Source organism: Macadamia integrifolia, chromosome 7 (genome assembly GCF_013358625.1).
Source record: "Macadamia integrifolia cultivar HAES 741 chromosome 7, SCU_Mint_v3, whole genome shotgun sequence".
NCBI classification, from domain to species: domain Eukaryota; kingdom Viridiplantae; phylum Streptophyta; class Magnoliopsida; order Proteales; family Proteaceae; genus Macadamia; species Macadamia integrifolia.
The window spans coordinates 13867923-13892825 of record NC_056563.1 but is presented as its reverse complement, the minus strand read 5'-3'; the positions used below and the strand labels follow the sequence as shown (position 1 = coordinate 13892825).

The 24903-nt window shown below is 37.0% G+C and overlaps 1 protein-coding gene across 1 annotated transcript in view; it reads right to left on the bottom strand.

Annotated features, from left to right (window-relative positions):
• LOC122084607 (COBW domain-containing protein 1-like) overlaps nucleotides 1-11964 on the bottom strand; it is a 19640-nt gene extending 7676 nt beyond the window's left edge. The window contains exons 1-9 of the mRNA XM_042652993.1: nucleotides 11520-11964; nucleotides 11079-11144; nucleotides 10731-10911; nucleotides 8266-8462; nucleotides 7865-7915; nucleotides 7676-7767; nucleotides 6835-6947; nucleotides 841-926; nucleotides 478-582 (exon numbers count right to left, since the gene is read on the bottom strand). Coding sequence (XP_042508927.1) covers nucleotides 478-582; nucleotides 841-926; nucleotides 6835-6947; nucleotides 7676-7767; nucleotides 7865-7915; nucleotides 8266-8462; nucleotides 10731-10911; nucleotides 11079-11144; nucleotides 11520-11834 — 1206 coding nt within the window. The 5' untranslated portion in view covers nucleotides 11835-11964. The remainder of the gene's footprint in view (nucleotides 1-477; nucleotides 583-840; nucleotides 927-6834; nucleotides 6948-7675; nucleotides 7768-7864; nucleotides 7916-8265; nucleotides 8463-10730; nucleotides 10912-11078; nucleotides 11145-11519) is intronic.
• Between the last annotated feature and the right edge of the window lie 12939 nt (nucleotides 11965-24903).

Below are 24903 nucleotides of genomic sequence, written 5' to 3'. Positions count from 1 at the left end.
AAAAAAAAAAAAAAATAGCCCCTATAACTAACTTTAGTTCCAAGTTCCCCACGCTCAACAAATCCTAAACCTCTTCATATCCTTTCTCTTTGACCTACCTATTAACCCCTTGAGAAATCTGGTTACTTACCAGATTGTCATTCCCCCTTTGCAACTTCAGTTTATTTGCAGAGTTCCTATCATTCTTAAATATTTGGCTATTGCACACTTGGGTGGCCCATAAGCTAACCCAGGTTCCACATTAACATGCACATGCACAGCTTAATAAGAATCAATTACACGAGTCACAATTTTCACTGTTACAGTTGAACTTATAATTTTAAAGGGTTAGGGGTTCATGGACCAAGCACCATAATCTAGAATTCTAGATGAAAAATGCATCCAGAATCAGTTTTAACCAGCAAAAATGAGGAATATTCCATAACACATACATATGACAGTAGAATACAAAAATATCTCCAAACAGGATGTACTTACTTGAAAAACAAATCTCTCATTCATACCCTCAACAGACAAGAGACCTTTCATTCGATATATATCATCACTACGCTCCAATAGTAATGTACCCAACCACATATTGGCCTGCAATAGGTTCCAGAAAAGTTTAGAAGTTTGATGCTATCCGTTAGCATTATTTTTATCTCAGCTACCTATAAGAAATGAAGACACATCCTACAAGTTGCCATTAGGGCAAAACAGTTCGAGAAATCCTTTTATACAACATAAATTACAATGATTTGCTCAAAGCTTTATATCTGAGGCTCGGAAGTTTGATTGATAGTTTCAAAGGAAAATATAAAGTACAGACACATAACAAAACATAAAAATCTTAAAACCTACCTTGTCAAGATCCAAATTCCCTTCACAAACTATGCTGACAGAAGAAACCCCAGGATCATGAGTGTGATGATGGTGATCAGCATGTTCTGCATCCACAACATCAAAGACGTCAATTCATTTGTACAAGTGTATCCCTGCAACACTTCTGACCATGTAAATGTAATGCCAGACACAACAACCATCCAAAATCAAGGACATAGATAAATTTTTAAAAAGAGAGAGAGAGAGATAAAATTTGTAGAGACATTTACTTACATGTGTCTGAGATTCCACTACAACAACAACAACAACAACAACGACAACCATAACCTTATCCCAACTTAATGGGGTCGGCTATATGGATCCGAGATAGGAATAAGATTATAAAGAGACAACATAAGTAGGGTGAGGTGAGGTACAAAGTAGGTAAAACGTAGAAGTCAGAGCATCATAGGAACATGCCCTATAAAGGGTCGGCAACTCGGGTCCTTGTCCTCCACAAAACTCTATCCGTGGCCATATTACAATCTAGCCCTACCATATGCATATCTCTTCTTACCACTTCATCAATAGTCATTTTGGGCCTGCCCCATACCTCTTCTGGCTCTATCCAATTGAATCTGATCGCTCTTCCTAACTGGGGGCATCCATAGGTCTCCGTTGGACATGATCATACCACCTCAACCGGTTCTCCCAGAGCTTGTCTTGGATATGGGCGACTCTCACGTCGCTTCTAATGCAATTATTCCTTACTCTATCTCTCTTGGTCTTGCCGCACAACATCCTCAGCATTCTCATCTCCGCTACACTCAATTTATTCATATTACTCTTCTTGACTACCCAACACTCCGCTCCATAGGTCATAGCTGATCGTATTACTATCCAATAAAATTTTCCCTTAAGTTTGATAGGCACACGTTTGTCATATAAAACTCCCGACGCACCTCTCCATCTCATCCATCCCACTTTAATTTTGTGGGCAACGTCATCCTCTATATCACCCTCTTTGCTAATGATGGATCCCAGATATTTAAAACAGTCACTTTGACTGTTTGGCTGAAGGGGCACATCATATATTCTGTCTTTGTTCTACTTACCATAAAACCCCTTGACTCTAAACACGATCTCCATAGTTCCAATTTAGTATTAATTCTTTCCACCGTTTCATCTATTAGAACAATATCATCAGCGAATAGCATACACCATGGGACTGGTTCTTGGAGGTGCCTGGTTAGGTCATCCATAATGATTGCAAACAAATCGGGGCTTAGTGTTGATCCTTGATGTAACCCAATCGAAACCGGGAATTCATTACTTTGTCCCTCTGTCGTTTTGACACTTGTCACCGCTCCCTCACACGTCTTTAATAATATTCACAGAGTTATTCACGCCACTTCTCTTCTCTAGGACATGCCAAATGAGCTCTCTCGAAACTCTGTCATAGGCTTTCTCTAGGTCAAGAAATACCATATGGAGGTCCTTTTGTGGGCTCTAAATTTGTCCATAAGCCTCCAAAGGAGGTAAATGGCTTCAGTAGTGGATCTCTCTGGCATAAAGCCAAATTGATTCACCGTTACCTTAGTTTCCTCTCTTAAACGGGCTTTAATAACCTTTTCCCATAGCTTCATGGTATGACTCATTAGTTTTATGCCTCTATAGTTATTGCAGTTCTATATATCTCCTTTGATCTTGTAGATCGGCACTACAATGCTTCTCCTCCAAACATCCGGCATTGTCTTTGTACTTAAAATCTTATAGAATAACTTAGTTAGCCAAGACACTCCATGACCTCCTAAACTCTTCCACACTTCAATTGGTATCTCATTTGGTCCTGGAGTTCTACCTACATTCATCTTTTGCATAGCCTCTTGAACCTCAATATCACTAGCTTGCATTGTTTGTGCCTGTGATGTGTTGATATGATGTGTAATCTCATCCACATTGGGGTCCATCCTATTAGCCAGGGTATCTCCATTAAGTAGGTTGTAAAAATAATCACCCCATCTCTTCATAATGTCTTCATCCTGTACAAGTACTCCACCCTCCTCGTTTTTAATGCATCTGACATGGTCCAGATCCCTACTCATCCTTTCTCTTATCTTTGTTATCTTATATATCTCTTTCTCCTCTTAGTATTAAGATCTTTGTAAAGATCATATTTTATAATTCAAACAAAACCATAAGAAGATATATATAAATGTGCAAAATCATATGGACGTGTGCAATAAACCCCAATATAAAATGCTTCCTTCACATCCTGCCTCAAGGTTAGGGCTTTCTTTGCCTTGACAAGACCAGCAAGGGCAAAAACCTATATGATTTTTTATTTTTTTTTTTGGTAACAAAAACCTATATGATTAGTAAAACATAGGAAGGTAAGCATAAGTATGCCAAATCAATTGGCACATGTGGAAATAGCAATAAACCCTAACATATATGCCCCCTCCCATTCCACCTAAAAGATTGGGCTTCTTTTGTTGTCTAGACAAGAGCAAGAAAGCTGAGACAGCATATAACATTGGGTGTATAAATTCATATAAACATAGGGAAGTAAACACTGAAATCATAGGCACACACAGGTGCAAAAAGCACTAAACTAAAGTAAACCATAATATCATACCATATGTCAGTTCAAGACGATTAGTAACTAAACAAAGACTGAATCTGGTCTAGAAACTTAAAAGCACTAATAGAACTAACAACAACAACAACTCCGCCTTATCCCAACTAAATGGGGTTGGCTAAATGAATCATTGCCCTCCAATCAGCTCTATTCGAGGCCATACGTAATACAAGGCCTAAGCTATACAAGTCATTCCTCGTAACTTCTCCTAAGGATAATTTTGGTCTGCCGTTGGCTCTGTTAGTTCCTTCAATATGAATCAAATCACTTCTCTATACTAGAAAATCCAAATGCCTCACTGAATATGGCTATGCCACCTCAAATGAATTTTTAGTAGCTTATCATGTATCGGAGCTACTCCCAAATCAGCTAGAATATGATCATTCCTTACTTTATCCTTTTTAGTTTTTCCACTCATCCATCTCAAAATCCTCATCTTTGTTACACTAAGTTTATCTATAGGATGCTTCTTAACTGCCCAACACTTCAAACCATACATCATAGTTGGTCATATGATTGTCCTATAAAGTTTTCTTATAAGTTGAACAGAAAACTTCATCCATCCTATTTTAATTCTCTACGAAACATCATCATCTATATCATCTTCTTTATTTATGATTGAGCCCATATACTAAAATAATCACCTTGCAGAATCTCCCTCTCATCAATTTTCACCACTTCATTATTCATTAGTTACACACCATATACTCTATCTTCGTTCTAATTATCTTAAACCCATTTGATTCCAAGGTTGATCTCCATACAACTTGGCGTTAATCCATGATTTTTTTTCTCATCCACCGAAACAATATCATCTACAAAAAGCATACACCAAGGAACCCCACCTTAAATGTCTCTGGTTAAATCATCCAAGGTAAGCACAAACAAATAAGGGCTTTAAGATGATCCTTGATGTAACCCAATTGTAATTGAGAATTCACTACCTTGACCCACCTTAGTTCTTACACTAGTCACCACACCATTATGCATATCTTAAATTATGTCCATATATTTACATGAAACACTTCTCTTCCCTAGTACTTGCTAGATTAACTCTCTAAGGACTCTATCATAAGCATTTTCTAGGCCAAGAAATACCACATGGAGAACTTTCTAGCAATCTCTAAATCTTTCCATTAGTCTCCTAAGTAAATAGCTTATGTCGTGGATCCTCCTAGCATAAAACCAAATTGGTTCTCCGTCTTGTCTTATGTGGGTATCAATAACCCTTTCCTATGCTATAATTTCATAGTATGACTCATTAGTTTTATGCCTCTATAGTTATTGCAACTCTGAATATCGCCTTTATTTTTTTAAATCGGAACCACAATGCTTCTCCTCCATTCATCCTGCATTTTCATTTTGCTCATAATCTTATTAAATAGCTTGGTTAGTCAAGACTCAAGATAAATCACTATTTCCTAAGATCTTCCACACTTGTATTGGGACCTCATATGGGCCTTGTGCATTGCCTATTTTCATCCCCCTTAAAGCTTCTCTTACTTCAAACACCCTAATTTCTCACATATATCTACGACATGTGGTGTCTCAATGGCTAATGTAGTCCTTCAGGACACTATTACTCAAAGTATCTTCATTTAGTGGGCTGTAAAAATATTATCTCCATCTCTCCTTAATATCCTCATCCCTTATTAGTACTTAAGCATCTTTACTTTTAAGAAATCTAACATGGTCGAGATCTTTACTCTTCCTATCCCTCATTTTAGCAATCATATAGATAGTTTTTCCCCTTCCTTTGTGCTCAGATTGTCATAAATATTTCATATTTCTTCACCCTTGCTTTTCCCGCAATCTTCTTAACTTCATTTCTAGTAAATTTATACCTTTAGTCCTTTGTCATGTCTTAAAACTATATTTCTTAGTCTTAATGGCTACTTGAACCTCATCATCCCACGCTTCCCACCACCAAATCTTCCTACATAAATGACATTTTCCTTTTGATTCACCTAGGACATCTTTAACAACCTTTTTAATACAATTAATAATCTCATTTCACATCGTATTAGTGTCTCCCTCAAAGTCCCATTTTCCTTGTTTGACTTCTTTACCAATAAATGATTTCAAAGTATCTCATTTTAAGCTCAACCACCTTATCCTGGGGCAAATAAGCTCGCATTTCTTACAATTCTACATAGTGAGGCACATATCTATGACCACTAATCAATGTTGTGTGGTTAGGCCTCTCCCCAGGTATAACCTTACACTAAATAAAGACTAATATATTAGACACTCCTAGAATAAAGAATCTACATATCCAGCTGTACTTGGTGGGGGTGGAGGTGGTGGTGGGAAACAGACCAGTCCAAGATTCCTTAGAAACCCAAAAGAAGTTAGATGTCATTAAGCCTCAAACTATAAATGAGCCCAACGTAGGTTCTGAATCCTGTAGAAAATCTCTCCTGTGCAGTCATCTTCTCTGGAACCTTGGAAGCCCAAAACTCACCTAATTGTTCTTCTTGGGCATGCAGCTATATATATATATATATATATATAGATAGATAGATAGATATATAGATATAGATATAGATATATTAAGCTCAACAGCCTCTTGATTTGGACACAAACAGATAACAATGCAAAACACATGCTCTATGTTAAACAATGGACTTTTTATCTCCTTTAGTCTAGCCTCAGCTAATGTAATTGATGTCTCCTAATAAACGGAATAGACACAGAAGGTTAAAATAACAACAAGAAAATTATGCGTTAGTTGCAGCTACACTCACTATTTGATGAATGCAAGTGATAAAAACAATGGCATCAATCGAAAATTTATTAAGTCAATACCTTATGCACATAAAAATATAAGAAAACCAAATGACCATAATGATAATAAGTGGTGACAAGAAATTAATTAGCAAGTCTGGCAAATGTTAGAAGTTTTGTTCTAATTACAAAAACATTAAAAGTCTACCACATTCCAAGAGAAAAAAAAAAGCAAAATCAATTACTCCTACTCAGATGAAAACAATGCAAACCAAAATCTAACTGTTACCAGTATGAAAGAAAAGTTGGAATTGTTAAAAAATTGAAGGAAAAAAAGGGTGTACCAGTGCAGGGTATAGGGAGGGTCATAATGTACATAGCCTTACCCCTGCTTCACGTAGAGGCTGTTTCCCGACTTGAACCCATGACCACTAGGTTGCAATGGAGCAACATTACAGTTGCACCGAGAGGTCCGTCCTCTTAATTTGTTAAAATTTTGTTCAGATAATTTAAAATACAAGATACCCCTCAAACATATCATGACAATGTCAAATCACATAGTACACACAGTTTAACACAACAACAAAGTTAATCAAAAGAATATCATCCTACGGTATCATGGAGGAACTGACAATTTTATACTGAAAGTTATAGGAAGCACTTACCGTGTTTATGGTCATGTTCATGATGATGATGGTGGTCATGATCATGATCATGATGACTTGTATGATCTTCGTGATCTTCCTTTGAGTCCTCTGCATTAACTGCACTCTCTATCCTGACAACTTTCCAATAATGTTAGTTACCAGCATCCATATATACAGATAAGCTGAAGAGAGAGATGAACAGATAGATGAAAAAGACAAGAAGCAAGCATACATTAAAGCATTCGGAATCAATAATAATGGAACAAGCGATAGAAAGGAATCACCCTTATCAGAATACTCGCATTTCCAATATTTCAGTGGTTCAACTGCTAAGCTAAATAAATCCATTCAAGGTCAGTGCTACATGGAGACCCATAAAAGCATGAATTCTAGAGATAGGGAAGTTAGCCCTGAGATGAAGCCAGCAACACGCTATTCAAAATTTACACCTAGGAGATCTTCTAGGCTAAAGAAATAAGAGATTGAGGAAACACAGTCCCTCAAACCATTGACAGAGAAAATTTTTTTGAAGAATAAATTTTCAACACAATAACTGAAACACATAATGGCATCAAAACATAAAAAACATGCAATCGCATAATTTATATAATTCTAACTCCTAAGTATCACATGCACAAGCATACAAACACAATATAAACACAGATGATCCAAAACTGGATGAAATATTTGTTGAGCAATGAACAATATCAAAGAAATTGGATTCTAAAAAATGCATGAAATAGTGTAATGGGTTTAGATGTCCTTGGAATATATTTAAATCAACAAGAAGAAGAATGATTTTCATTCCTTAGAAAATGTCACCACAAAATCATGGCAAACAGTAAAAGGAAAAGATAACCTCTCCAAATCAAAGCCTCCAATCCCAAGAACATAATCCAGATCAACTTGGCCAAATTGAGTTCGCTTTAGATGAGCCATGCCATTTATTTTCTGCACCCAGTAGCAGTGCCAAAAATAAAAATTAAACCATTAAAGATGCAAAGCCTCAACAAACATGTGAAATTAAAACAGAAGTGCAATTTCTAACCTTTATATGCTGAATCAAGGAAGCAATATCTGGTTCGGTGACAAGGTCAGTCTACAGGCAATGCAGAAAATAGAGTAAATCAGTCTTGGTTTAGATTAAACTATTTCTTATATCCCAAAAAAAAAGAAAAGGGGGGGGGGCACTATCGTAGAATTTAATTTAACAATTCCAAAAACAGCTGCAATTGGTTTTAAGAGTGTAACAGCAGTAAAGAGAGCACCCTCATGATTGAGGTCAATGATCTCTTTCAATGTCTAATTCAGATCCATACATGACTTTCTTTAAAGGAGTGAACCAATAGCAGGTTTTCAAGAATTCTAATGCCCAAGCTAGGCTGACCAAAGCTAGGCTGACTGAAACCAAATTCAAAACTATGTCAGAGATATTACTATAACCCCTACCTTGTTTACTATAATACGATCAGCATAAGCAATTTGTTCAATTGCCTCATTGACTACACCTTCGGGCTTGATCTCATCAAGGTGAATACTAGCATGTTTTGCATCAACCAGGGTTACAACACCATCCAGTTTGACAGCATTGAAAACTTCATCCTCTGCATAAAATGTCTGGATGATCGGTGATGGATTTGCTAATCCTGCAGAGTATGCAAAAAGGTGCAGGGAAAGAATCAAACAGTCAATACATAGGAAAAGATCAAACAACCATCCAACTTGGAGATCTGGAGCTCTTGAAGCAAGCTGGATTGGCTTGGAAAATCCAAGTTGTCCAAATCAAAATAACTTAGAAAGCCCAACAGAATTATTACTCTCCCCTTCCCTTATTAATCTTATTCTGATAAAAAACTAAGTTGAAAAGGAAATATTACCCATAACAAGGTTTATCTGACTGATCATATCTGTGTAGCTCAATAACCTTTCTCACAAAATGGCAAAGGATTTCATAATATCTTAGTGCCTGGCAGGCTAGGACTAGCCACTATTGAAGAAAAAAAAGAGTAAAATCAATGCAACTGTGTTCCAAAACACTGCTTTTGGATTGCTATAGGCCCACCCTGAATGATAGGAACTCAAATAATAGGGATAGTGGTGAATCCATTAATTAACAGTACAATTCAGAACCATTTTGGAAGAAATAAAAACCTTGGGATAGAGGGGTAATTAACAACAATAACAACTAAGCCTTATCCCAACTAAATGGGGTCGGCTACATCGATCCTTACCCTCCAATCAGCTCTACAGAGGGGTGATTAAATTGAAAGGAAAAGGATTACCCTGGATTTCAGAATAGTCTGAGGGTAAAAGTAAAACAGAAGCAATTATAAATATAAGGGATTTTGAGTAAATTTTAAAAGATATTTGTAAATTAAGGAAACAGTGCTTCTTGAGAATCAGCTAAAATCATTCCAAGGACTGAAGTAGAACTTCCCAAATCAGTCTCAAGCAAGTCTTAAGACTTCAGCAACAAGACAGCCTGGGTCCTTTGGTGTATTGATGCAGACAAATCAATGGAAGGTAATCTTCTGGGGGTGGTTTTCAGATATGTTAGCAATGGCGTCGCAAGAAAAAAAAGGAGAGGAGATGATCACTGGGAGGAAAGAGAAAGAAAAGAGAGAAGAAAAGAGCTCATGGGGAGGAGAGAAAATACAATTCCAAATTTAGGGGAAAGAGAGGGCAGAAAGAAAGCAATCTCTTTCAAATAACCAAGGGGCAATGAGTAGTTGCAGTAAGAAAACCAGAAAAAGAGTATCAACAACAGATAGGATTGTCTGGCTTAAGAACTCAAGGTTATCGCAAGAATTCAAGAGAACTAGACAAATAAAATTCAGATATGAAATTTGGGCCACCCCATCAGAAGATGATCACAAACGGAAATTTTATGCTAGATAAAAGTTTTCCTGAAAACAGGGTACCTCCCAATTGCAGAACAGAAAACTACTGTCCTGATTTTTTAAAAGAACAACTAGAATAGATGAAGAATCAGATAAAGATAGTAAAGAAGTAGTAGAACAGAAGGTATGAAGATAGATCCAACCTGAGAATACGGGCTTGAACAGAAGAAGAAGAAGCAGTCATTACCTCAGCTCACGCACATAAGGTACTCAGAAATAACTTTTCTAAATTCATTCAATCCACTCTAATGTCTTGATGGATTACATCTCATGCATAAATGAAAAAGCTAAAGACTCCTACTGTAATTTGAAATCAACATGGGACTCTATCTCTATCTCCTACTAATTGACTGCTAAGAGAATAAAATATTAGTTATCAAATTACAAATACATCCCAAATAAAATATATTCCCTATCAACCCTATTGGACTAAATCCCTGATTTGGATCCGGTTCGTCTTAGCATGAGTTTCCAGATTGGGTCATGCTGATCCAGCCACACACACATGCAACTGCATGAAAAATATATGACAGTACATGGATAAGTTTTAACAATACACATTCTGAGCTGTATAGCCCATTAGCTTGTATAGAAAACTAGCTTCCTACCTACCATGAAATCTGTAATAAAGCAAAAGCAAACTACACATTAGCTTTTAGCTAATGAGGAGCTGATATTAGTTAGAACAAAGTGTCCCTGTTATCATAACTATAACTATTTACCCTTTCAGTATAAGTAAACTGACATACTGGACAGGACAGTCTTTTCCACAAAGCAACACCAAATATGTTCTGTACTTCTTTTCTCATACATAATACAAATAAACGAAAAGAAACTGCTAATATTTCAGACTATGAGACTGATATGAGGAGTTATCCTCAAAGCATATCTTAATTCACCAAACAAAATCATAGCCATGCCCACAATATCTTAGGAAAAAGAAAAGCCTTAATTTATTACAACTCCCCATGATATATCTTAACTGGACAAACAAGAAGTGAAATGCATGCCTACCCGTAGTCTCTATCACTATGTGATCAAAATTTCCTTTCTTCTTTTTCACCAACTCCGAAATCATCCGAACAAGATCACCCCTCACAGTGCAGCAGAGACAGCCATTATTGAGCATGATTATGTCCTCAGCCCCAGTGGTTTTGGCAGCGACCAGAGAACCATCAATGTCCACTTCACCAAACTGAAAATCAAATGAACTAAAGTTAAACAGTCTTTCAAATTATAGCTACTTAAACTTTTATATCTTATTTTTCCTCGTCAGTTATCAAAAGTATCACCTTACATTTGACCCAAAAATGTTGAGAATAAAAGGCAGAGAATGGAATCAGTAACAAACCCAACTCATACCTCATTCTCAATTACTGCAATACGCTTCCCGTGATCAGCGGTCAAGATATGGTTTAGTAAAGTCGTCTGCTCAAAACAAGACCATTTCAAGAGTGTTAAAAACGTAATCTCTCCAATAGAGTATGGCAACAGAAGGCATTCATTCTATTCCACTACATAAAGACTACGTCAGCCACGGTGAACACACATATACCGCAAGGAAGGGAAAACAGACTGAGCTTCTCCCTGCAGAGCTCTATGAAAATATTCTAGGAATCCTTTATTCATACCGTCTTTTCTCCATAAATTTCCAAAACTAAAAGTGGAGGATAACAGAAAACAAAATGCAGAATTGACCTAAAAGATCACCACTTAGTTTTCTACCATTAATATGTTTTCTTGATTTATAACAGAATTTAAAGCAGGAAAAGGAAACTTACGAATGAAAATAAAAGAGAGTACCTTCCCAGACCCTAAGAAACCCGTGATTATTGTGGCAGGAATACGATCATCAGGAGGAATCTCGGTTAAAACATCCGAGTTATCGTTCTCAGTTGTGGTCGCTGCTGTAGTAAACATGCGAACACGTCTCTTCGTCGTTTTTGAGAAAGTAGAAACCATCTTTAAGTCTACTAAAGATGTTCGGAAGCTCCGAGATTGATGATGTTTGGTTCTCCATGAAACAGGGAATACTGTGGTCCGAAACCTAAGCGTATTAGCCTGTCGCTTTGCCAATCCAATGAAGGTAGCCGCTAAGTTCATTGACATTGCAGCCATGGCTGCTTGTTCCAGTTGCAGGACAGAGAGAGAGAGAGAGAGGGAAAGGTCCTGGGTTTTAGGAGTTTTCCTTCTGTTTGTGGAAGGAAAGGGTCTTATCCGAAATTTCAACTTGTCGGAAATGAGAAGAGCAATCGATTGGATTGTAAAACAAGGGAAAACCGTTAAATGACAGAAATAGACCGATAAGACTGACGTTTAAACCTAAACCGTGAAAACATAATAAAAATAGTCATACTTTAGAAAATGTCACTATTATAGGAACACTCCCTCTCTTTCACCAAATTAGACTCAAACCCCTTACCGGCAGTCACTGTTTCAAAATATACCAAAAATATTGACATCAGTGGTTCATTTTTTCTTAAATACCATTTTACCCTTAAAAATAATGAAGTACCGAAATTACCCTTATCCTTGATAGTTTGATACCAAACCCTTGTAATTCCCAAATCGCCTTTCCGTTCTGCCTTGTTGATCTCTTTGGAGCCCTATTTCTCTTCATCTCATCCTCACTCGTTCAAAGGCTTCATAGCTTCGGTATCCATTGAATTGTCAAAATCAATTAATTCCTTCATGCTGGATTTTGGTTCAGGCATCTGGATCCTCGAAGCACAGTTTTCTTGCGGGTGTATTTGTTTCGTTTCCCAGAACGTGGAATTATTTTGTAGCTTGTGTTGCAGATCTTTAATCTGTTTTTGAGGTGGCATTGCTAGGACAAGATCGATTCGAGGAAGCGCAGTGGTCATCTTTTGTGTTTTTTTTTTTTTGGTTAACCAAGGTGTCAGTGCCAGCTTACGCACACCTCGACTAATCCTCAGGAAGACTAGCACAGCAACGCACCACTATTACCTCCACTTAAATCGCAGATGCACAAATGGAGAATTGAGATCTTGTTGGGCCAGCTTACGCGCACCTCGACTAATCCTCGGGGAGACTAGCACATCGTGCGCCTAATCCACACAATCCCGAGTTTTCCCTAACCATCTGGGCAACCCACGGGTGGGTACAGAATAAATAAGAAAACACACACTCACACTCACACAATGCATACAACGGGGTTCGATCCCACGACCTCTTCCATTGGGTGTCGGCTCCACAAGCCAAAGCTATCACCACTAAGTTATCCTAGTGTTTGTGATCTTTTGTGTTTCGATACTGTAATTACCAACTTTTTCTTCATCATGCTTTTTTATTTGAATAAGATCGATTTGTATCGGTTTTGTTGCAATCTCATCGGAAAGCGTCAAAATTTTCAACACTCGGTAGAGTTCCTGTGTTGTAAAGCTATGAGTTTCTCGTTGGAGGTTTCAATTGGTATTAATCATTTGGAGGATTCTCTTGTTGATTGGTTCGAGGAGGATTTGCCGTTTTAAGCATCATAAAATCAAATTTGGAGATATCTTTCGTATTTCTAGTAGCGATTGGACTTTGGAGGCTGCTTTTGTTTCGAAGAGATCCTCGTCGGTTCATAGGGTCATTGTTGAATACAGAAGTTGCCCAAGAGGGGAAAAAAAAAAGAGATAATTACTTGTACTCATTATCATTTAATTTTTTTGGTTTTTTGAAGTTCAATATCAAGCCCTTTTTTGGGGGCTTTTTACGGCCTTTCAAATTTTCTGCCTACTTCGGCAATTGTTCTTTTAAATTTCTCTTACTTTTGAAGCGAAAAAAAGAAAAGGAAAATGGTTGTATCTTATAAGTTTAAAAGTGTAGAAGATTTCGACTCTATTTCCATTGACAATCATTTCATATTAGTCGTGAATTTGAAAGAAGAAAATATTTGAATCCAAGCACTTGGGTTGAGAGAGGAAGAAGATGATGAATTGAACTCTTTGATATCGCTTAGAAAGGGTGGCATGAAGAAGTCGTGGTGAACTCGGTTGGAACTCATCGGAATCACAAATCCAGTTAGGGAGTGAAGGATAGAAGGAGAGAAAGTGATACAGGGAGAATGAAATGGTATATAGGTGAAGAGAGGGGTATTTTTGGGATAATAAGATAAGGGTGTTTTACTCATAAGGGCTAAAGTGTCATTTTATAGCATCACTTAGCAGTGACTGACGGTTTGAGTATAATTTGGTGAACAAGAGGGGGTGTTTCTATAATACTGGCATTCTCCAGGGGGTGGCACTGTAAATTACCCTAATAAAAAAATTGTAGGATATATTGACCGAAACCCTTATTGACTCAAATCTCTAAGACTATGGCTTCATACTTTCGTTATAGTTCAAGGAGATCTCATCCTCTGAGGCCTGCACCTTCGGAAGGACTTATGATTCAGTCCACAATTCCAAAGAAGTGGTTTTTCACAACCTAGAAGTTGCTATCAATAATTATACCATTCATAAAATATCAGAATCCGAGGTATATCATAAAGGAACTTTTTCATTTCATAGTGACTATGTTATTAAGACATGCGAGAGTACTCACACTCTTACCTCTGATCAAGAGCAAATTCAACTCTTAACAAACTCTCAGATCCAGAGGCATAGAGAACGTCGATTTAAATTTATCCACATCGACCTAGTTCAGGTGGCCCTTAAACCCTTAACTTTGCTAGGGTTAAACTGTGCGGTTTTTGCAACAATTAGAGATGCCAAGATGGCAGAATTTAGTGAATCTCTAATGGGTGTTGTAGAAACCAATCTCTGTGAAGGACCGATATATTTTCGATCTCCAAATCTCCCAATGTCCTTAACAGACCCTAATATTCTTGACGGTACTGTTATTTTCCTAAAGACGTATGGATATAAGGTTGCTCCAGGAACCCAAAATCTCGCGATAATCCACCGTATCTATTACAAGATAATGACTATCGTAGCCCCTAATGCTAAGGTTATTGATCCAAAGGGTCAAATTGTCTACTTCCAGGCCAATACTGAAAGATCACAAGTCTTTGTACCTAGATGTATTAGATGGTCAGAAGTTGACCTTCCTGACTCTTGGACCTTAACCTCTGTGGCTCAACCTCAGCCACCCATGAGAACTTCTCCATCATGCATTACTCAGTTTCCTTTTGATGATGTCGAAATCACTTTCGATCGTAGACCTTCTGATTCAAGAAGATCTACCTCTTCTATAATTTCTTCTTCTTCTGAATATCCTTTGTTTCAAGCACCTTCTCGTTCTTCTACCTCTAGAGTTCAAAATGAAAATTACGATGGAATTATAAATCTGCAATGTACCAATCGTACAGCTCTCCAGGTTAATTAACATATTTATGGCCCTCTGCAAAGAGAACAATCTCAGGCTAATTTTCAACCTCCTCTTGCTCCGATTAATAAGGAAATTGGGTCTACTTCTCTAACCCCTTCTGATATGCAAGCCCCTTCGAGAATTATGATACTTCATATCACTGAAGAACTCAAATTCCAAATTAATAAGAAACTCCTAATTCAGGAGTATAGATCCGCTAAGAATGCTGGGAAAAGAAAAATGTTTGAAGAATATTATTCTTCTAGTTCTGAGTGGCAGGAGCTTCATGAAAAATGGGTTTCTTACATGGAAACTCATTAAATAAATCTTCCATTCTTTCAGTGGTTAAAAATATATCTTCTTAACAAATCCTCTAACCCTCACCAGGTTAGTGAGATTAAGAAGGTGACAACCACTTATGTTTCTAAAGAAGGAACATAAATTGAATCTGTTCACCCTCTATTCCAAGCCATAAAAGTAGGCAATAATCAGATGGTTGTTCCTCTTAAAACTTCAAGTTATACTTCTTCACCTCTGACTGAATTTCATATTAGTCAAGTTGTTGAACAAAATAACTTTACTAATTTATGTATTCAGTCTATTGGAAGCCAAACTGATCGTATTAAGACGATAGTAGACTCCTTAAAAACTTCTACTTAGTCTACTTCTCATGCTAAAATTGAGCATATTTGGCCAACTTTTGCTTCTCAACCTAGAAGCAAGCTAGAAACTGCTTCTCATCCAAGAAGCAACCAATCTATCATGTTTAAACCTCCTCCAACCTTAGATATCCCGAAAAAGAAAACTGAGTCTAACATTCTTGATGAGATTGTTACTCAACTCCAGAATCTCCAGGTATCTAAAGGAAAATTTGAAGAACGATAGGCCTTGACTCTTTCTCTTACCGAACCTTCTGATTCTAAAATTGAAATGGCAAAGAAAGAATTCCAATCTATGCTACCTCAACAGGCAGCAGTACCTGAGTCCATTCCTCAACTTAATCAAGTAATGAGGAAAGCCCGAAAAGTTATGCCTATCGCTCCAATTAATTATTATTACCCTCTCCCATCTCCTGTAGACCTTCAATTTGAAGTAAAAGGAGAACCTGCTAATTTCTCAATCAATGGTAATATTATTTTTGAGTGGAATATTGATAATTTATCTAAATATCAAATCATCAATCTTTTGAAACATATGCTTATGTATACTATAACGGCAAAAATTAATCATTCATCTGATTATAAGGTTGTTAAAATGATAGCAATAGGATTTTTCGGCCAACTTCACGGTTGGTGGGATTTCTATTTGTCTGAAGAAATTAGACAACAAATTATAAATGTTGTGACCCGTATTCCACAATAACTTATTGAATAACTTGCTTATGGTAATTTTACCCAGCGAACTGTTTATGTCGAACAAGAAGATGCGGTTAATACTTTGGTTTATACTATAACTCTTCATTTTGTTGGACCAGCTGAAATTCTAGCTGATCGAACAAGAGAACAACTTATGAATCTTCATTGTCCTACACTGTCTAATTATAGATGGTATAGAGACATCTTTTTTGCTAAAGTCTTTACTCGAGAGGACTGCAACAATTCCATATGGAAAGAGAAGTTCATCTTTAGTCTACCCCCTTTATTTGCTCAAAAGGTAAGGTATAGACTTAAAGCAAAGCATAACAATACTATTCCCTTCGAGTAATATACCTACGGAGAATTAGCTGTTGAAATATGCACTAAAGGTCTTCAACTCTTCACAGACCTAAAACTCAAAAAACAACTGTCTAAAGAAAGACAAGCTGGATTCCGAGAACTTGGCGACTTTTATGAGCAGTTTGGTTTTGAGAAGATACATCTTTCAGGACCCAAAAGGACTCATAAAAAACGCTCTTTTTCTAAGCCTAAATATCAAGCAAAACCATATAAATCTAAACCTAAACGCTTCTCCAATAAACGTTTTTCCAAATCTCGTCCTCAAAACACTTTTTCCTCTGACAAACCCCCTGTTTGTTTCTAGTGCGGAAAAGTAGGACATTATAAGAACAATTGTCATACTAAGGCAAGGATTAATGCCTTAGAAATTCATGACTCACAAAAGCAAAATCTTGAAAAGATCCTACTATATAGCTCGTCCGACCCTGAGTCTAACACAGAACCCAACTCAGACCAAGATATTGCTTAACTTGAGTTCGACAGTGATTCTTCTGAGTCTAAATCTCAAACTCCCCATTGTAGTTGTGATCCTTACCAGGCTATGCTCAAGGAAAATGGTTTGATGGTTCTTTCGACCGAAGAATAATTTCTTCTAAAAACCATTGACCATGTCAATGATCTCATAACTAAGGCTCAACTTTTACATGAGTATATCACCTTAGTAAAGGATAATACTAGGCCTAGCCCGGTTCCTAATAAGCCTGCGGTTCAAGATTACAGTCTTAAAACTATAATCAATCGGGTTAAAGCTACCTCTCAAACCCATGAACCTACAATTCAGGAACTTCGTAAGGACCTCAATGAAGTTAAAACTGAAGTAAAGAGTCTTAAACAGAGAATTCATACCTTGAACTTCATAATGAAAACAGATTGATTGAGCAAGACTTTGACGAAGAAGCTTCCTTCAAGGACCTACGAGCAACTCAAAATATAGTAGCTAGTACCCCTGCAACCCCTACTACAGTTTCTTTTAATGATGCTCAAATCCTCACTATTCAACAGGTTAAAACTCATCGATGGCATATTATGATTGATATTGTTGTAAATCGAGAGTTTAGCCTAAAAACTATCGCTTTAATTGATTCAGGCACTGACATTAACTGTATTAACGGAGGGCTTGTACCTTCGCAATACGTTGAGAAGATCACTCATAAATTGGTTATAGCTGATGGATTTAGAATGCAGGTTGAGTATAAACTCCCTTATGCTTCTATTTGTAATAATGGACACTGCCTAAAGACTCATTTTATTATGGTAAAAGGACTCTCTTAATTTGTACTTCTAGGCACTCCATTTCTCTCTCAGTTGTATCCATTACAAATAGATACAGTTGGTCTTCACTCGGTGGTTAATAATCATCCTATTACTTTTTTCTTCATCAAATCTCCAAAGGTTCATATGGTGAATGAAATTCGGACTCTAATTCAGTCCAAAGAAAAATTCATATGCTCTTTGTCATCTAAAATCCAACAGAAGAGCATACAACAAAAAATTGATGATCCTATCTTTCAAGTTCAAGTTAAAAAATTTCAAGCTCAACTTGTAAAGGAACTCTGTTCAGACATCCCTACTACATTATTGGTCTAGGAAAACACATATTGTCACTCTTCCTTACGAAGATAACTTTTCCAAAAGCCAAATTCCTACTAAAGCTAGGGCAGCCCAAGTGCTTAATCTTTTAAGGGAAACTTGTCAGAAAGAGATATCTGAACTTCTTGTTAAAGGTCTTATCAGACCCAGTAAATCTCCCTGGAGCTGCACTGCTTTTTATGTAAACAATAATGCTAAAATTGAAAGAGGTGCACCCAAACTTATCATCAACTACAAACCTTTAAAAAAGGTTTTTAAATGGATTTGGTATCATATCCCTAATAAAAGGGATCTTCTCAATAGATTGTATGCCTCCAGCATATTTTCAAAGTTTGACATGAAGTCCGGATACTGGTAAATTCAGATAGCAGAGAATGATAAGTATAAGACAACTTTTGTCGTCCCATTCGGCCAATATGAATGGAATGTTATGCCTTTTGGTCTTAAAAATACTCCTTCTGAATTCCAAAATATTATGAATCAAATCTTTAATCAATACTCACAATTTTTAATTGTGTATATTGATGATGTCCTTATATACTCTCAGGACATTTCTCAACATTGGAAACATTTAAATATTTTATTTTCTGTTATTCGTCAAGCAGGACTTGTTGTTTTCGCAAAGAAAATAAGTTTATTTCAAACTAAAGTTCGCTTCTTGGGACATTACATTTCATTTAGTTCAATTATTCTCATAGAACGAGCTATTCAGTTTACGGATAAATTTCCTGATGAAATAACTGACAAAACTTATCTCCAAAGGTTTCTCAGTAGCCTAAATTATATTGCTGAGTTCTATAAAGACTTAGCAAAGGATGCCAAACATTTGTTTAATAGGCTTAAACAATGGCTTGAACCATGGACAATTGTACATCCAATTCTGTCCGTAAAATAAAGCTTAAAGCTAAAGAACTTTTGTGCTTAAGCTTAGCACGACTAGATTATTTTCAAATTGTTGAGATTGATGCATCCGAATTTGGATACGGTGGTATCTTGAAGCAAAAATATCCTAATATTCCTAATGAAGTTTTAGTATGTTTTACTTCTGGTACTTGGAATCCTACTCAACAAAAATATTCAACAATAAAAAAGGTGATTCTTTCACTCGTTTTGTGTATAACCAAATTTGAAAGTGATCTTCTTAATCAATATTTTTTAGTTCGTGTCGACTGTAAAGCAGCTAAAGATGTCCTTGAGAAAAATGTCAATAATCTAGCTTCAAAATAGATATTTGCTCGATGGCAGTCACTGCTCTCTGTTTTTTATTTTAGTATTGAATTCATTAAGGGTGATACCATGGTTTTAAGTATCGGTGCATATCGTTCCGTATCAACCGATACGTATCCGTATCGGTAGGCATCGGCACGATACATACCGATACGCTACGGAGAATTTTGGGCCCTCTTTTGTGTATTGACATATCGTATGTATCGTATCATGTCGTACCGATACGATACCAATATATACGATACTCTGCGATACGAACTTTTGAAAATCTAAAAATTCCCAAGAGTATCGGTACGTATCGAGTGTATCGTGCAGTGTCGACGGTACGATACGGCTACTTAAGTGTGAATGTGCCTTTTGTTGTATGAAACAAACACTTCACACTCCCACCAACAGTTTTCTATATTTTGCTTCTTTCTTCTCCTTTGATTCACTCACCTTTTTGGAGACTCAAATGGTAGATTGAAAGAAACATTGTGGAAGTGAATGGTTCAAATAAGGAGAAAAACATAGTCCAAGAAGAACCTTGAATGCTTGAACTTGAAAGTTGAAACATTTGAATAGTAAGTTCTTAAATCTTTACTCATTTTTTTCAACTTTAACCTTAGATTTTCAAGGTTTTTTTTATAAATCTAAGGTTCATCATACTTAGAATCACATTTTGTGCATCATTGTTACATAAAATCATTGGATTTATAAGGATTTACAAACTTTTTTTCAAGAGAAAATGAGGGTTTCAATTTTTTTCAAATTTCTTAGATCTACTCATGCTCAAAAAACTATAAGAAACTCAAACCTCATCATTTTGAACATTTTTAACTCAATATATTTGTCTATCAATACGATACCCTCTACTTAAGTATTTATGCATTCTACACGTTATATATAGCTTTTTTTAACTGTCTTTTTATGCAAAAGTGTATAAAAATGTGTTCCCTATCCATTTATGTGTGTATCTTTAGCGTATCTCCAATACGATACGATACCCTCTGATACGTATCTTAATTTTGACCGATCGATACGATGATCGATACCGATACTTTAATCCTTGGGTGATACTAACAGTCTACCTGACTTTTTAACTCAAGAATTTTTACAGGGCTCCTAAATAAAAGGATGTCGTCCCTGTCTCTCCCAACAAAGATGTTGCCTCAACATCCTCTAGGCAACTTCAAGAACATCCCTCTCCTATCTCATCCCAGTTTTCATCACCTGCCTCAACCTTAAAGGCTATTAATAACTCTCCTTTCATAGAAACAAATTTTGTCCCAGTTATCTATTGTTTTATGGTTGTCCTTTTTGGCAACCAAGCCACATGGTGGTGATGACATGGCCAGTTTGGATGACATGGATGAAAATGATGACATGGTAGTGTCCAGTATCATCGATGAGATAATAGAGCCACTTGATATGCATGGAATGGTTTGATACATCCTTAGTATGTGGTGCGGGTTTCTGGGTCAAAACTGACAAAATTAACCTATTTACCCTCGGGGGTATTTTTAACAGTGAAAATGACATTTTTGGAAGATTATTTCTTCATAAAAAATATAGATTGTAATTTATTTAGTCCAATGCAACTAATTTTATCGCATTTCGATATTGTATGAAGAAGTTACGACATTTATGGTAGTCGAGGGCAGTTTCAGCATTGAAGATGAATTTTTTAAAGGAAGTGTTCTCCATGCAATAATTCGACAAAAATCTAATATTTCCAACGGTTCTGATTTCATCACGTTCCAATTCCGTATGAGAAAGATGTGTCATTGAAAAGGTCTAGAAGCATTTTAGTCTTTTTACATAGCAAAGTCAGATGATTGAGTCTTCTGAAAAGTCGTAGAGCGTCCAGTTATGGTTCCAACACACTTCATATTTCATCTCAATCGGATATCGTATGAAAAAGTTATAAGTGTTTTCGTAAAGCCGGTTTAAAAATCTAAACTGAAAATTCATCAGTATGCTCTCGGTGTCGAGTGGATTTTTCAGAATTTTTTTTTTAATTTTAAGGGATTTTATGCAATTTTGAGATTTTGAAGGTCTTAGTTGATAAGGGGTGTTTAGCACTGGAAATATGAAGGCAGGGGCTTATGTGTATATAAGAGAATCAGAGGGATCCTTAATACACGGCTCAAATTGAGCCACGTCGGTCAGATTCAGATATGACGGTTCGTGCAAGAGCTTGCGTTGAAGACGCTTACCCGAGGATTGTCATTGGTGGAGTTTATAGGATATGATGGTGTGGCGCCCCACTATATTGAGTCTTTATTGTGTGTAGCACATGTGCATAGAATCTATAAAGAGATTCTCCATATCTTGATCTGGGCCTATCATCTCAGATCGGTTCCGATTTAACGGTCAATATCGATGGAGCTTTATTAAAGTTAGTCGACAGGGTACCGTGCAACTCGCTACAACAACCAATCGGTGATCGATAATGCGTCTGACAATGTCAGCACGTACGTCATGATGACATCATAGAGATTCAAAACCTATGGTTTAGATCTATTATCCATTGCTTTAATCGGACGGCTCAGATTAAGAGATACATTTTGATGAGATCTAGGCCAGATCTGCGCCTCTGTTGCATAAGCCGCAGGTGTAGCCTACGCCACCCATACGAAGATTCCATTTCAGGCTATCTCATTGCTGAAACTTCAAATGGTCATATCTCCCTCATTTTAACTCGGATTTGGGTGAACCAAGTTGCTACTTCTTCGTTTTTTCAGGTCCTACACTATAGAAGCAAGAAAACTGAGTTTTGAATGAAGAAAAGCTACGATTTTGGTAAGAGAAGATTCTTCCTCTTTATTGGTCCTTGAATGAACTTGAATACTTGATGATAAATGTTCTTAGGCCATTAAAAGAGGTAAAAAAGGTGGTTGAGGTGTGTTAATAATACATTAACTCAAAGCCAATGAGGAAGAGAATAAAGCAAGGATGTGTTTGCTTTGAAGAGCAAGAAGCCAAAGAGAGAGAAGGTGTGAGCACCAAACTTGTCAGTACAAGTTTCCAGTCATCCCAAGCAATCGGTTGTGAGATTCTCTAACATTTTATTTACATTATATGCATGTATATATATTAGGGTTAGTTGTGGATGAATGTTTACATGCTAGGTTAGTTGTGGATGAATTGTAAGCATGCTAGCTAGTTGTGGATGTATATGCTAGGCAGAGCTTGACTGTAGGGCATTGATATAAGCCCAAATTTACTGTATTTTTTATTACGTGCTTAGTGGGTGCTAAGCATAGGGAGTGAGTGCTACACATTGTACCGGCACTGCGAGTGCCATCTCAGCTTCGACTTGAGAAAATTAGGTGCGGGTGCTCCCGACTATGGGTGCAGTAAAAAATAGTGTATTGAGTAGGTATGAAGCCTTTAAAGGCACTACTCTGGGAATGTAGGTAAATTATCGAACCTCGTAAAAACCCTGTGTTGTGGATGCTTGTTGTTTGTATTTTATATTGAAGTGCGTGGAATGTGTGTGCACACTTGGAAGTGTCTATGAGAGGCTAAGTGTGTATACGGCTGTGTGCAAACAGGGACAGAAATATCAGGTTTTTCTTGGCCAGACATCAGACAGGTTTTAGGGATCGGAATTAGACTCACTGATTCACCCCCCTCTCAGTGACTGCCAGGTTACAATATTACCCCCATCGAATCCATCCATCTTTGCCACACTCCTTCTGAAATTGCCATTATTTACCTCCGTGATCTCATTCATCCATCTACTGGGGATAAAACTCATCTTTTTATGAAAGAATCCTTGAAGAAACTCAAAGTGCTTAAATCTAGCACTGTTATAGATCCGCTCATGTTCGGGCTTATTCTAAGCTCAATATTTCATACATCATTCGGGATAACGAATGGGGATCTTCATCCTCTTTCAAACGTGAATTCTATGATGTCACTGGCCTTAAACTTAGGTCATATGATTATACAAATTATGTTAAAGCTTGGGACATGATCTTCTTATATCATAATGATCATGAGACCCATTCCTGGTTCGTGAAGTTTTGACTTCAACACACCTTATTAGGTGTGTCAAACTGGTTTCTTCACTGGTTCTATACATGGTGACTACCTCCAGTGGCATTCTTCCCATCGGCTCTTCAACAATCAGTTACCAAGTTTAAAGAATTTAATCAATCCTTGGACTCTCGGGCTCTCTTCGTTTAATTTTATATCTTATATGAAGTACCCTGGATCCTTCAGTAGAAGTATCATATGACTACTGATGAGTTCAAAGAATGGAACTATGTTCCTCATCTAGAATGACATTTATCCATCAAATGGTGGGATAAATTCGACATTTCACCATTAACTGGTTCCCGTTTCGTGCCTAAACAAGGCATCGGTGCCGATATGCCCCTTGCACCTTCTTATTCAATGGCAGCACATACACCTTTTTATAACATGTTTCAAGCTGCTCGACGTCATCTACCGTATTTATCTGATGAGCAAATCTAGGAGCGCATTCTCACTGCTATCAGATTTAATCTTCAATATGACAACCCTACCCCATCCTCATCCTCTTCCTCAACTCTTCCTCCTTCGGATGATGGCAGTTAAAACACTCAACGGCCTGATTACTTATGCATGTTTTCTGTTAAAAAAAAAAACACCATGGGTTCAAGAGGTCTCACTGCACTATGACCTAGTGCCATGATAATCAGACACGCTATTCTGATTCTTGCCAGGTGTCAAGCATCCACACCTAGTGCCACTCTAGTCAGACTGATGTCTTAACATGCATCACGTAGCACTATAAGCGTATTATAGTGAGTGTCATGGGTGGACACTTTAATAATTCACCTCACTAAGACTCTTTTGGAAAATAGTGGGTCCTCCCACGTGAAATGCTAGAGAATCTTTTCGTGGTTTATTGTTGGTTACACACCTGGACTACAGACAAGATAATTTTCAACCGAAGCTTATCAGTTTTTGACACATACCCCACACCTTATTAGGTGTACCTTCTTTGAGATAAGGGCACATTATCTTGAGGCTGTTCAGCTGTCACGTTGGATTGGTTGGATGCCCATTCGACGCCATCTCCATCAATGCCTATTAGCATCCCTCAACCACAATTTGTTGAAATTTAGTGTCCGCCATCTATAAAAGGAGAATTCCTCATTCTTAGATGACACTACGAAATATACAAAGAAGTAGAGTTTTAGTCAAGTATATAAAAAGAGTGTCTTGAGAGTTTGTCTGAGTGTTCTGTAAATATTTTAAAATGTTGTGACATCTACAAGTGATCGTGTTCAATTTTGTAAAGTAAAGTTTCTTATGTAAGTTTGTCTTCCTTACTTTTGATTTCATGTATTATGTTTGCTATAAGA